Source organism: Garra rufa, chromosome 10 (genome assembly GCF_049309525.1).
Source record: "Garra rufa chromosome 10, GarRuf1.0, whole genome shotgun sequence".
NCBI lineage: Eukaryota > Metazoa > Chordata > Actinopteri > Cypriniformes > Cyprinidae > Garra > Garra rufa.
In genome coordinates this window covers 32,941,015-32,956,322 of record NC_133370.1, presented here as the reverse complement: position 1 = coordinate 32,956,322, position 15,308 = coordinate 32,941,015, and the positions used below count along the sequence as shown (strand labels likewise).

General features: G+C 34.4%; 1 protein-coding gene across 1 annotated transcript; it reads right to left on the bottom strand.

Moving 5' to 3' along the window:
- Window positions 1–802: 802 nt before the first annotated feature.
- Window positions 803–13,864, bottom strand: fam131aa (family with sequence similarity 131 member Aa). The gene is made up of 5 exons (XM_073849556.1): window positions 13,631–13,864; window positions 8,585–8,672; window positions 8,299–8,484; window positions 6,113–6,250; window positions 803–3,700 (listed from the first exon to the last, which is right to left on the bottom strand). Exons 1-5 carry the CDS (start codon window positions 13,682–13,684, stop codon window positions 3,252–3,254), a joined length of 915 nt encoding a protein of 304 aa, XP_073705657.1. The 5' UTR covers window positions 13,685–13,864; the 3' UTR covers window positions 803–3,251.
- Between the last annotated feature and the right edge of the window lie 1,444 nt (window positions 13,865–15,308).

Here is a 15,308-nt window from a genome sequence, read left to right as displayed (position 1 = left end):
ATGAAACTTAAAGTCGAAATTATGAGATAAAAAGTCAGAATTATGAGATAAACCAAAATTTTGACAGACATAATTGAGATAGAAAGTCAAAATTTCAACAGAAATAATTCTGAAATAAAAAGTTGAAATGAGATTTTAAAAAGTCAGAATTATGAGATAAAAAGCCAAACCTCCAACAGACATAATTATGAAATAAAAAGTCAAAATGAAGAGATAAAAAGTTAGAATTATGAGATAAGACAGACATAATCAAGAAATGAAAAATATGACATAAAAAGTAATTTGAGATAAAAAGTTACAATTCCGACAGACATAACTATGAAAAAGTCGAAATTATGAGATAAGAAGTCAGAATTATGAGATAAAAAGTCAAAATTCTGACATACATAATTGTGAAATAAAAAGTTGAAATTATGAGATAGAATTATAAGTCAAAATTCTGACAGACATAATTATGAAAGATCGAAATTATGAGATAAAAAGTCAGAATTATGAGATAAACCAAAATTTTGACAGACATAATTGAGATAGAAAGTAAAAATTTCAACAGAAATAATTCTGAAATAAAAAGTTGAAATGAGATTTTAAAAAGTCAGAATTATGAGATAAAAAGCCAAACCTCCAACAGACATAATTATGAAATAAAAAGTCAAAATGAAGAGATAAAAAGTTAGAATTATGAGATAAGACAGACATAATCAAGAAATGAAAAATATGACATAAAAAGTAATTTGAGATAAAAAGTTACAATTCCGACAGACATAACTATGAAAAAGTCGAAATTATGAGATAAGTCAGAATTATGAGATAAAAAGTCAAAATTCTGACATACATAATTGTGAAATAAAAAGTTGAAATTATGAGATAGAATTATAAGTCAAAATTCTGACAGACATAATTATGAAAGATCGAAATTATGAGATAAAAAGTCAAAATTCCAACAGACATAACTATGAAATAAAAAGTCGAAGCTATGAGATAAAAAATCGAAATTATGAGATAAAAAGTCAAAATTCCAACAGACATAACTATGAAATAAAAAGTCGAAACTATGAGATAAAAAGTCGGAATTATGAGATAAAAAGTCAAAATTCTGACATACATAATTGTGATATAAAAAGTCGAAATTATGAGATAAAAAGTCGAAATTATGAGATAAAAAGTCGGAATTATGAGATAAAAAGTCAAAATTCTGACAGACATAATTATGTAGAAAGTCAAAAATATGAGATCAAATATGACAAAAAATTTACTTTTTGTCTAATTTCTACTTTTCATCTCATAAATGATGTCATAATTATGACTTTCTATTTTTATGTCAATTTTGACAGCCATCTCAAATCTCATAATTGACTTTTCATCTCATAAATGATGTATTCATTTCACTGTAGCAAGTCATAATTTCTGTGTATGACTGTCATAATTTAGATGTTTTATTTTATAAATATGACTGCCATAAATATAACTCAAAACATTGGATGTCATGATGATTTACCAAAGCATGCTTATCTTTTGCGTCAGAAATGGGCTTCCATAGTTTGGTAATATACATCACACAGTGATCATAATAACAGGCACATTCTATTCATAGTTACAACGCTCCATCAAAGCAGAAACCTCCTTCACCTTCTGGAGCAAGCCGAGACACACAAGCACTTGCAGCGTGACATCTAAACCCAAACAAAATGAACCACGGGGGGTTTTCTGTCCCTCAGCAAACCCACGATCCTGAAGTTTTAACAACATTTTACTATGAGCATTACGTCACTTTTGAACAGTCACAAAAGGAAAACGTTTGAAACCATGTTCCTCACAGGGATATTCCAGTCTCTTGATGTGTCGTCACAGATACGCGACAAACGGTGAGGCTGCTGAATACACCGAGAGCGCAGGTAATGAACATCACGTGGAAACTGCTGTCATAATGTCACTATCATCCTACTCGCCGCTTGGATGAGGAAAAAGTACTGTAGTTTCTTGAACGCTCATTTTAAACGAAGAACATGTAGATCAAGAGGGAGCAGGGATAGAGAGGGGTAGTTCTCTCAGAAATGGAAATCCTGTCTACAGTTACTTGATCTTTTTGATGAATGTTCATGCTGCTCTTTTCTATACAGTGAAGTTTATACTTGAAATGAAAATGAATGATTGAAAGTGAAACTTTAAATAAGCACCAGTAAGTATCATAAGTGGTCCACGTGACTTATACACTATATTTTTAGTGTTCTAGTGATCTTTTTTGTGGCTAAAATTTCACAGTTAGGAAGAGAGCAGCTTGCTTCAGGGTTATTATCATTAACTAAAACTAAAACCACGATTACATTAAAATAATAAAATAGATAAAAATTAAATAAAGTCTGAAAAATATGTATTTTATTTCTAGTTGCCAAGGCAAGAAATCTCATTTTCATGAAGTTTAGTAATGCACATGTATTTAAACAAAAACATAAAAATGACAAAAACAACTAAATAAAACCTAAAAAATATCAAATCTAAAATATTAACAATATTATAATAGTATGTCAGTGATACTAAAATAACACTGGCTTGAATTGTATCATCAAAGAGATACTATTATACTGTAGTTTTTATTTAATATTTTCTATTTTCATTTTTAATACTTTTGTTGTGTTTTTGACATTTTTAATAGTTTTTACGTTTTTCAACTAAATTAAAATGAGAAATTAGTATTCAAATTAATATTTATTTTTATTTCAAGTAAAAAAAAATGGTTTTAACTTTAGCTCCAGTTGTGGTTAACTAGTTGTCACTTGTTAACATTAGTTAATGTTTTAACTAACACGAACAATGCATTTATTACACTATTTATTAATCTTTGTTAATGTTGGTTAATAAAAAATACAGTCGTTCATTGTTTGTTCATGTTAGTTCACAAATTATGGTTAAATAATACATTAGTAAATGCTGAAATTAACATTAACTAAGATTATAAACGCTGTAGAAGTACTGTCCATTCTTAGTTAATGTTAACTAATAAAGTGTTACTGTTAACTATAACCCTGATTCTGCCTCACATCATTTGTGTTCCACAGTAGAAAGTCAAACAGATTTCGATAGCCAAGAGGGAGCGAAAACAAAGACAGAATTTTCATTTCTAGATGAACTATCCCTTCAAAAGTATGGAAAGGAAAACAAGTCATTGTCTCTGAATGCATAACAGACTGGACAAACACTTCACAGAAGGGTTACTACAAAGGGACCGAGACAAAAGGGCGAGCGAGAGCACAGCGTCACTGTTTGAAACCTTCTTCCTGTTCTTCGTCCTCCTCCTCTTCCTCATCAAAAGACACAGCTCCAGAGGTATCGGAGATGCTTCGGCAGTGTCTGTACCAGCGGATGACTTCCTGAAAGACGTTGTCCTCCCCTTCCTCCACATCTCTTCCATCCTCCTCTTCTTCGTCCTCGGGGGAAAGGCCAGACTCGGAGTAGGAGGTGGAGTAGTAGCAGGAGTCTCCCTTGCTCCACAAAGGCCTTCGGTCTGGTTTGTGAACCGCACATGTGGCCCTGTCGCCCTCGCCTTCTGAAAGCTGGAGTTCTTGGGCATGTGGTGGCACTTCGTCTGAGATGAGCTGGTCGTCGGGTTCTGATTGGCTGAGCGTGCCGTCAGTGCATGGGATTTCAGCGGTGTCTGTCTCAGCCTGACTTGGCACTGGGTAGCTTTGATTGGATAATACAGCGTCTGAGGGAGGAGCAAAGTGTAAGTATACCTATGGATACGGGTCAGAGAGGGCAGGAGTGGAAAAGATGGACACAGACAGAAAGACAGCATGAAGGACAAATGGTCCAAAAAAAGAATCAAGATAAGCAGAAAACACAAAAGAAAAGGCAGATGGTAAAGAGCAGAAAGGATGAATGAGAAAACAAAGCTGCTGATGTTCTACAAAAAAAGACATGCACTGCGACAAGGACAATGCAAATACACAGGGTCCACAAAATGTATCTGAACACTTTTGACACTGAAGTGAAAATGTCTGAATGTCACTGCATTGCATACAAAACATCAAATCAAGTGGCACTTAAAACACATAATACTAGAATTGTGACTATAATAAATTTGTATTTTTTATTTTCTATTCAGTCCTGGAAACAGGCTTCCGTACTATTTTAATATATACAGTTGAGGTCAAAAGTTTACATACACCTTTTAGAATCTGCAAAATATTAACTATTTGAAAAAAAAAATGAGAGGGATCATACAAAATGCATGCTATTTGTTATTTAGTACTGACCATTCCAACAATGACTGTATGATTTTGAGATCCATCTTTTCACACTGAGGATAACTGAGGGACTTTTTTAATTTGAAGATCAGGGTAAATTGAAATTATTTTGTCTTCTGGGAAACATGTAACATCTAGAAGGGTTGTACGTAATTAAAACATACGATATTTCGGCAAAATTAGAAAGATGTGCACATCTTCATTCTGTTCAAAAATTTTCACCCCCTGGTTCTTAATGCATTGTTTTTCCTTCTGAAGCATCAGTGAGTGTTTGAGCCTTCTGTAATAGTTGCACATGAGTCCCTCAGTTGTCCTCAGTGTGAGAAGATGGATCTTAAAATCATAGTCATGGTAAAGAGTTCAAATATGCAGAAATGCTGAAAAAACCAGACAATTTGTGGTACCTAATGGATTTTACTGAAGAAAAGCAGGGGGTTTAACTGTTCAGAACAAACAAGGGACTCATGAACAACTATCACTCAACAGAATTAAAAACAGCTGTGGATCATTCAGATAACAACACAGTACTAAGAATCAAGTGTATGTAAACTTTTGAACAAGGTAATTTTTATAAATTCAACTATTATTTTCTCTTTGGACTATATGTAAACATCTTTTATGTGAAATATCAGTGACACTTTAGAATAAGAAACACTTATTAACTATTATCTCCCTCTTATTAACTATTAACTTTTTCCCTCAATAAATTCCTAATTTGCTGCTTATTAATAGTTAGTAAGCTAGTTGTTAAGTTTAGGTATTGGGTAGGATTAGGGATGCAGAATAAGGTCATGTAGAATAAGGCATTAATATGTGCTTAATTAGTACTAATAAATGGTTAATATTCTAGTAATATGCATGCTAATAAGCAACTAGTTAAGAAACCGTAAAACAGTGTTACCGAAATATCTTATTCAGGTCAGTACTAAATATAAAATAACATGCATTTTGTATAATCCCTCTTGTTTTGGTAAAATAATTCACATTTTGCAGATCCTGCAAGGTGTATGTAAACGTTTCACCTCAACTACAAAAATAGGTCTTTTTTTCAGCAGCCAGTCTTAAAGGAGTAGTTCACTTTCAGAATAAAAATTTACAGATAATGCACTCACCCCCTTGTCATCCAAGATGTTAATGTCTTTCTTCAGTTGTGAAGAAATAGTGTTTTTTTGAGTAAAACATTTCAGAATTTCTCTCCATATAATGGACTTCTATGGTGCCCCTGAGTTTGAACTTCCAAAATGCCGTTTAAATGCAGCTTCAAAGGGCTCTAAACGATCAGAGCCAATGAAAGAATGGTCTTATCCAGCAAAACGATGGGTTATTTTCTTTAAAAATCACAATTTATATACTTTTTAACCTTAAATGCTCATCTTGTCTAGCTCGGCAAGACAAGCGTTTGAGATTAAAAAGTATATAAATTGTAATTTTTTTTAGAAAATACCTGATCATTTCGCTAGATAAGACCCTTCTTCCTCGGCTGGGGTCATTCAGAGCCATTTGAAGCTGCATTTAAACTGCATTTTGGAAGTTCAAACTCGGGGGCACCATAGAAGTCCATTATATGGAGATGAAATCCTGAAATGTTTTCCTCAAAAAACACTATTTCTTCACAACTGAAGAAAGAAAGACATGAACATCTTGGATGACAAGGGGGTGAGTACATTATCTGTAAATTTTTGTTCTGAAAGTGAACTACTCCTTATACAGTTATCACATAATCCTTCTATTACGCTGATGTGTTGCTCAAGAAATTTGCCAAATTGCTTGTCACTGGAATTTTGTCATGTCACGTGTAGTTAGGACACGGTATAAGTGTCTAAATACTTTCAAGGGCAACTGTATATTGACGTGTGTGTACTCACGCTCACCTGAGCTCAGAGTTGTTGTGATTGGCTCGTCATTTAGAGGAGGATCCTCTTCATAAGACTCTTCTTCCATCTCCTCTTCATCTAAAGAAGTCCAGGCACGGAGCTTCGCCTCTGCGATGGCAAACTGCTCAGCCACACCTAAAAAAGGAAGAATCGTATCGAATGACCCTGGACTTCACACAATGACGCTAATTAAACAGACGGCAGTGCAACAAAATCTCTTTTGACACGGTGATGACGTAGAAGTTTACTCGGGATGCTTTTGTTCTGATTGAACAAGCTCTGCTGCAGAGAGACTCGGCTTTTGCTGTTAAATGCCAGCCTAACTCAGCAGCTGCATTTACTGCAGTCAGGAAACTGATGACAGCCAAACATGTAGCAGAGTATAAAAGCTGCCGGGAAAAGTAAAGTCAAAGGAGGAGAGCCAGAAGACAGGAATGAAGTAAACTGACATGCAGGATCAGCAGGTGTAGTTGTGTGACTGTGTAATCTAATTTAACACCATCTGCTGAGTCTAAAAGCCTTCAGCTGGCACATCACGGACGGGCTAAAGTTGACTGACACTTGATAAAATTGTTGAATTATATGTTAATGTTAATTATATTCATTATAATATATTAATGATATAATATTATTAATAATAAATACTATAGTAAAAATATATTTTTTATAATTTCAAAAAATAATTTACATTATATGTACACACACACACACACATACACATTATCAGTCAAAAGTTTTTGAACAGTAAGATTTTGAATGTTTTTAACCAAGCCTGCATTTATTTGATCCAAAATACAGCAAGACCAGTAATAGCGAAATATTTTTATTATTTGAAATAACTGCTTTATATTTGAATATATTTAAAAATGTAATAATTGATGTTATTCCTGTGATCAAAGCTACATTTTCAGCATCTTTACTCCAGTCTACAGTGTCACATGATCCTTCAGAAATCATTCTAATATGCTGATTTCCTGTGCAAGGAACATTTATTATTGTTATTATTATTATCAATATTTAAAACAGTTGAGTACATTTTTTTCATGATTCTTTAATGAATAGAAAGATCCAAAGATCGGCATTTATCTGAAGTAAAAAGTGTTTGTAACATTATGCACTACACCATTCTTTTTTTTTAATTGGGGGAAAATATGATAGAAATTGATACTTTTATTTGGCAAGGGTGCTTTAAATTGATCAAAAGTGATGAAAAAGACATTTATAATGTAACAACAGATTTCTATTTTCAGATGAATGCTGTCTTTCTGAACTTTCTCTTTATCAAAGAAACCTGACAAAAATCTACTTAGCTGTATTTAACATAATAATTAATAATAATAATAATGATAAATGTTTTCTGAGCAGAAAATCAGAACATTAGAATACATTTTAGAAGGATCATGTGACTGTAATGATGCTAAAAATTCAGCTTTGAAATCACAGGAATAAATGACATATATATATATGTATATATATAAAATATGTATATCATATTATTCTTTAATCGCAAAAATATTTCAAAATTGTGATGTTTTTGCTGTACTTCGGATAAAAAAAAGTAGGTTTGGTATGCAGAAAAACAAAAAAAAAATTGCTAAAAACTTTTGACTGGTATATATATATATATATATATATATATATACATATACACACACAAGTCAAAAGTTTTATATATATATATAGTTATATATATTTTGTACTGTGTTGTATGTATGGATTGTATGGATAGACAGACAGAGAGATTACATTTATAAGAATTCAATATTTAAACTTTTAAAAATTAATTCAGTTAATTTATAAACTTCCATAATTTAAATCTTTGATAATAATAATAATATTTTCTAAATCTCTAAGAACTATGCAAGAAATGTATAATAAAATTATATCTGTATATTAGTATATTAGTATTACCATGACTGCAGTTTTTTGATTCACATTAGCTGAAAAATTGAAAACCTTAAAAGAAACGAAGCATCCAGCTGCAGCATCAAAAATATACAAATTTGTTTATACATTTCATACAAAATATACAAGTTTGATGTTCAGTAATAAAGTAAACTTCCACATTATTTGACAATAGCGCATGTCTAAACACTAAGCATCAATATCTACGGTTATCTCCTTAACACTTCATTAGCACAGAGATTTACAGCTGTACTAACAGGGTGAAAAGAGACACCCACCTGCTGCAAACCGGGCCTCCTGCTCTCCCTCGCTGAGGTGGGAGTAGGAGTTAAAGTGGGACTGCAGTGTAGCAGATGGAGGGTCTAAGGGCTTAGACCAGCCCTTCCACTCAATCAGATGAGCCACCCGACCCTGAGCCATGGCCGTGGGTTTGGTCACGTGATCTTTTACCACCTGTGAGATGCCTGGTAAGGAAACACAGGGATTGTTAAAGACTGGTTAACTCAGTATTTTGCTAACATGCATAAATGCTTATGATGAAGCCACAGGTGTTTAAATCCTTACCATTAAATGATGATCTGGCCAGAGCTGCAATTTCCTGGATGCTAAGGGCTTTTCTTGACTTGGGGAGCATATCAATAGGGTCATCAACCTGAGGAAGCAAGTTCAAAGACAAAATGGTCTCCTTTTGCACTCTTGTAGATGTTATAATAGGGGAAAGTCAAGGTCAAGGGATCTTTATTAGTACCCAAAGGTAAATTTGTTGCGCAGACACAATAAATAACTAAAAACAATCCATAGAAACGTCAACATACAATAAAATACTATAAAAAAGTAGGCCATTACAATATAATCACAATATAATACACCTTAAAAAGAAAAAGCAGTTACATTTTTTTGTCATGTGATCAGACACATTGATGGATGCATTAAATTATTTAAAAGTGACAGTAAAGACAATTACATTGTTACAAATAAAATATATTTTAAATAAATGCTGCTCCGTTGAACTTTATATTCAACAAAGAATCCTGAAAAAAAAAATTGATCAGGGTTTCCATGCAACTATTAAACAACAAAAGTCAGCATTAAAAAAATTCAGCTTAGCTATTACAAGAATAAATTGTATTTTAATATCTTTTTAATAATAATAAAACAAAGTTTAAAGTATAATAATATTTCTAAATATTATTTTTGAACAAATTAATGCAGTCTTGATGAGCATAAGAGACTCATTAAAAAAACACATATAAATGAAACTTAAAGTGAATTTATTTGTAATTATGCAATATGTAATACAATACCAGTCAAAAGTTTTTAGTTTTTTTTTAAAGAGGTCACTTCTGCTCACCAAGCCAGCATTAATTTGATCCGATGTATGGCAAAAACAGTCAAATTTTGTAATATTTTAAGTATTTTTGAAATATTAAAATGAAAATGAATATTCGTATATATGAATATTTGTATATATTTTAAAATGTAATTTATGCCTGTGATTTCAAAGCTGAATTTTTAGCATCACTCCAGTCACACGATCCTTCAGAAATCATTCTCATATTCTGATTTGCTGCTCAAAATACATTACTATTGTTATGTTGAAAACAGCTGAGCAGATTTTTTTCAGGTTTCTTTGATGAATAGAAAGTTCAGAAGAACAGCATTTATCTGAAATAGAAACCTTTTGTAGCATTATAAATGTCTTTATCATCAATTTTGATCAATTAAAAGCATCCTTGCTAAATAAAAGTATTAGTTTTCCATAATTTCTTTCGAAAAAGAAAAAGAAAAAAATTGCATAGTGTAAGACTGGAGTAATGATGCTGAAATTTAGCTTTGATCACAGAAATAAATTACATTTTCAACTATACTCAAATAGAAAGCAGTTATTTTAAAGAGTAAAAACATTTAATAATATTACTGTTTTTGCTGTACATGTACTTCGGATCAAATAAATGCAAGCTTGGTGAATTCTTAAAAAAAAAAAAAAAAAAAAAAAAATATATATATATATATCATATTGGATAATTACAAAAAACACATACTTTCCAAGTATCCCCTTATCACATACCCACTGCGGTATGTGCGCCCCTTCTTTGGGAGTCACTGCCAACGTGACAAAGACACCCATCAAGGAATTAATGGCCAATCACCAATTAGTTCTCTTACCGTATGACATCCCCTGACATTCTTCTCTCGCTGTATAAACGGACGCCTCGCAAACATTGATTTTTCCAGTTTTTTCCTCAAGTACCACACTACAAGAGCTCCACATAAAAGTAAAGTATCTAAAGCCAGTGCTGACTCAAGCTCCACCTCAGAAACAGATGCCAATTCCACAATTAACCCTTTGACAATTCACTTGCACTCATCCAAGTCGAAGCATATGTCAGTCGCACGGGCTGCTCAAATGGATCTGTGAGAGATCAGCCACACTGTGGCATTAATAATCAAAGCAGCTTATGGCTCAGACATATTTGGCCAATCAAGCCTCTTCCTGTGGCTTGTTAATTTGCAAACAGCATTCGCTGCCATGTCAGATAATATTAGCCTGCAGCCCTCAAGATGATAATAAAAAGTCTGGCCACAGCTGGGGGCTAATGACCTCTGGCATTTGACATTAATGGGTTACATGACGGAAATCTGAATTGACAAGTGACATCCATCAGTTTAAAAAGAGAACTGACGCGTCCGATGAGTGACGACGTGACTATTTGTAGTCCTTGTACTGCTTTCAGAAACACACATCCAGTTTCTATTTTCAAAAAATAAGGTGAGATGATGTATTCGTAAACCACCAAAACAAAAGTAGGCCACTGTGTCATACAAAACACCTAGCATTCAAGCTACATCCCTCCCAGAACCAAATCACACAGGTGGTTCAGACATAAACATGCCTGACGTTGAAGTCTTGGACGCAGGTAGATATGCTTAAATCAGATTGCCCTTTAAAGCCCATAAGAAAAAGCTGCAACGGAAGAAGATTGCAGAGGCACCAGGCTGTCTGCCATGTTTCAGTGCCGTATGTGGGTCAAATATTTCTACGTGATTTGGGGTTAGCCGTCACAGCAGAGAGAGACAGGACTACGGTGATCGTAATGAGGTCAATTAAGACTAAACCACAAGATCTGGGCTTAATTTACTTCATTACCCAAGTATTATAAGCTAATACCAAGGTACTTTGATATGTAATGATTCAGTACCATGGTAGTGAACAACACACACCCTGCTCATCACACCAGCTGATGCTTTCCAAGAAGAGCTGCAGAACAATTAGAAATAAAATTTCCAGACACACCTGCAGAACGTTGCTCTCTATGTCCAAAACATAAAACTTAGTATTATTATGGTAATATTATTACGGAACATGCTGTTTTCATGGTATGTCCAAAAAATGTGGGTTTACCAAGCCAAGGTACATGTTCAAACCAACCAACAAAAAACAATGGCACATGTCTAAAACATGACATTACCAAAACGCTAAGATAGTACATGGCCTAAAAAATAACATGGTATTATGTCCATGGCACTAAGAAACAGTATTAGCATGGTACATGTATAAAATTGATTTTCAGTTTTGTTTAAGATAATTAAAGCAACAGTTTTTAAATAACGAAAAAATATGTAAAAGTATGGTATTTGGGGTAAAAAAAATGCCTCTGCTGTTGGGGCTAAAGGCACAATAATAAACATGATAATTCACAGAAGGCTGACTTTTCCATTTGTTAACATGACATTGTTAGATTCAGATGGTAAATATCATATATTATGTTTGGGTGTCCGTCTTTGAGGTAATCACGCCATGTTTAGAATGAAACCATCATATTTAAAAACGTGCTATTAATAATTTCATATACAATATAATTTGTTGTTACTACAGTAAATCTATATTAGATTACTATAGGATCTTCTCATTTTAAAATGATTTTGTTTCTGTATTTTAAAATATATGTTTTATATTAACATATTTAGTGACAGTATATTTATTGAACAATAATTATTTTTTAATAATCAAAATAAGCAGAAAATAGTGCAAACATTTCTTAAGTGATTATTTTGAGTGTTCATTTTTCATTTTAAATAATATAATTAAAAAAAAAAAACATTATGCTAAAGTATTTGTATCAATACTGTGTGCCTTGTGTCCTGTGTTTGGGGTAAAAGGCCCTCTTTGCCACCTCATACATTTATAAGATTTTTAAACAAAATAAGCGAATTGTATGATTTATTTTCACACAAAATATGTTGCTCCATAAATGTTCAGTACAAACATATATATTTTTCTGCAATCATACACTTTGGGCGTAGTGAAAAGCCCATTTTTCTTAGGGTGTGCCTTTAGCCCCGTTGTACCACACATGTTCTAAAAAATAACTTTAAAAAATGTCACTTTCAAAAAAAAAAAAAAAAAGCAACATGATATATGTTCAAAAACATGGAAGTAAAATAACATACATGTCCTAAAAATAGCATGCCTTACAAAAAAGGAACAAAATGTCCCAAAACCCCCCCCATGGTATTACCACCATGCTTTGTCCAGTACAAACAAATATACATGGTATTATCATAGCACTGTGCCTACAAACATGTGGATGTCCAAAAAACATGGTATTTTGATATAAGGTAGACATGTCCTAAAAAATAACATGGTGAAAAAAAAAAAAACAATTATACAGCAAGTCTGCATGGCCTATGGGACATACAAAAGATTTCGCTATAAACAGGAAAAATTAAATACAGAGAAACTGTGAGGGAGGGAAAGAGGTCATGCATTAAGATTTGTTTCATCTCAGTGAAATGAGCTGCAGCGTGTCTGAGTGAAATAAATATATAAACACACTTAGCCGTGTAAGGTCAAATATATTACAGCAATTGCAAAAGAAAATGTAGTTGCAGTGAAGGAAAACGCATCTGAAATAGGCCACCTGAGCTCAATTCATGGAAAGCAACACAATGCAGTTAACGCAATATAAGGGCCGGTCGTTATAGCAACAGGTAACCCGTGAACCATCTGTCCCTGAGCATCATTAATTCCCATTGACCATGCACAACACGCAGGCACAGCTCCATGAAATGTACCGCTGTATCACAGCTACTAGGATTTATTGTGATTTGGTTGCTTCGATTGGAATGTTTTTGCTCCTTCTGTTTTTCCCCCCAAATAAAATGAATAACTAGCATCGTTCCATACAGAAGCAGTGATCTCCCTATGTGTTTCAACGCAGTCCGTGAACGACAGTAATGTCACAAACAACCGGTTAGTTACAGATATATTTTGCGGATAACTGAGCGCTTTAGGTGATGGATCAGGCCCTGATAAATGAATCCCATCACAGAAGTGAGGGTGACACGACAGGACACAACAAGTCCATCAGCTGCCCGAACCTGACTGATTGATTGACGAGCAGATCATTTTCATAAACAACAGTGTAACAGCAACAGCACTCAGCGCGTTTGTTTCCTGGCAACAGGCGAGCGCTGATATTATTCACGCATTGTACGTGACGGCCTATTGCCATCTCAACAATGCCAGCGCAATAACACATGCATTACAGTCCAAAAACATTGATGGTGCAAGCGAAAATCGATGAGTGACACTTAATACACACGTACCTTTAGATTTAGTTGGGGTAAAGCTGTCAACAGCATTGCACATGGATACAGCATTAGCGTTGAGTCTGGAGAGAAGAATCGCGGAGCCGTCTTCGGCAGTGAGTGAATAATAGACACCACCTTTTCTTGAGCATCAGAGACAGGGGCAGAAATGAGTGCTGTTAACCCACGAAACGCATCGTCCCCACCACACTGAGTCTCTCAGACAGCGTCATCCCACCTGTAATGCGGCTCTCTTAAAGACACACGAGTCTCTTTCACACGTACAGAGCCTGAGCTCTGAGTGCAACTTGATATGGCAAGCCGGTTTAACATTTACAACTTCAACTAATAGCTATTGTTATGTCAGTGCTTACATTAATTAAAGGGGTCAAATGACGGGATTTTAAGTTCTTACTTTGTGTTTGGATTGTTACAAGCTGTAATATATAGACTGCATATATAGAACTGCGTTTTAAAATGAAAACGATCCTAGTCTACACTGCGTTTTCACTACATTTCAGAAACAATCTCTGTCTACACTATACAACCGAAACATGTTACATGACCATTCAGGCTGCATACGTCATCAAGGATGTCTTATTTAAAGGGGTCATTGGATGCAAAACTAACTTTTACATGTTGTTTGAACATTAATGTGTGTTGGCAGTTTGTGTACACAACCACCCAACAATGATAAAAATCAAACCAGTGGTATTTTTTTTAATCTTTAAAAGTAATATCTCCTTTTTAAAATCAGGTCATTCTCAGCTTCTTGTCGGTGTGACACACAATTGATTGACATGAGAGCCTTACCTTAGACCCGCCCTCACCGAGCTGAAACACTCCGAATACGATTGCCATTGTGTGACTCAGGTGCAGTGGTTGAGGTGTTCTGTTGTTGGCTGTAGTAATGAACATAGCAGTCGTCATTTACTCCCGACATATGAGCCGCTGAGGAGGCAGAGGATAATGTTACGTAAATTTTTAAAAGGAAAGCACCAATCCAGATCTACACATGTATCTATGTTTGTGTGAATCATTTGTGATGCAGCTTCACCCACAGCAGAAGTATAAGGGTTTTTTATGCGTCTTTGCAAATGGCCTTTCTTAATAATGTGCTTGTTGGCAAGTTTTGCAGATAAAGGCAGCTAAATGCAACTATGTCCTCAGCCATCCTGCACAATAGAAAGTTTCTAATAAACTGTGTCACAGTCTGGTACAGAAGCTGCTCTGTTGCAGAGCGTAAGGCACTGCAGTGGGTGGTGAAAACTGCCCAGCACATCATAAGGACTCCACTTCCAACCATTGAGGACATCCAGAAGAAACACTGTCTGCGTCAAGCACACAGTATTCTAAAGGATTCCTCTCACTCCGCCCACAAACTGTTTTCTCTCCTGCCTTCCGGCAGGCGCTTCAGAAGCCCAAAGACAAGAACCAGCAGACTGAGGAACAGCTTCTTTCCCAGAGCTGTCTCCTTTTTGAACTCTGCCCCCCACTAACACCATTGCCCCCCCACCCCACCCCTCACTCTCCCCATTACCATTGCACTACTTAATCTGTTGCACTACACTGTACATATCCATTTGTAAATGCACATTTCCATTGCACATATACACTTTGTAAATTTTTGATAAATGTATCTATACATTTGTAAATTATTATTTGTAAATTCCTGCTTTAGTAATCAGCTACCTGT

Excerpts from the sequence above, each read along its gene's own strand:
- fam131aa (XM_073849556.1), bottom strand. The coding sequence starts at position 13,684 with ATGCTGTATCCATGTGCAATGCTGTTGACAGCTTTACCCCAACTAAAT. Across the intron at positions 8,673-13,630 it reads TACCCCAACTAAATCTAAAG|GTTGATGACCCTATTGATAT; the intron begins GTACGTGTGTAT and ends TTGCTTCCTCAG. Across the intron at positions 8,485-8,584 it reads GGCCAGATCATCATTTAATG|GCATCTCACAGGTGGTAAAA; the intron begins GTAAGGATTTAA and ends TTTCCTTACCAG.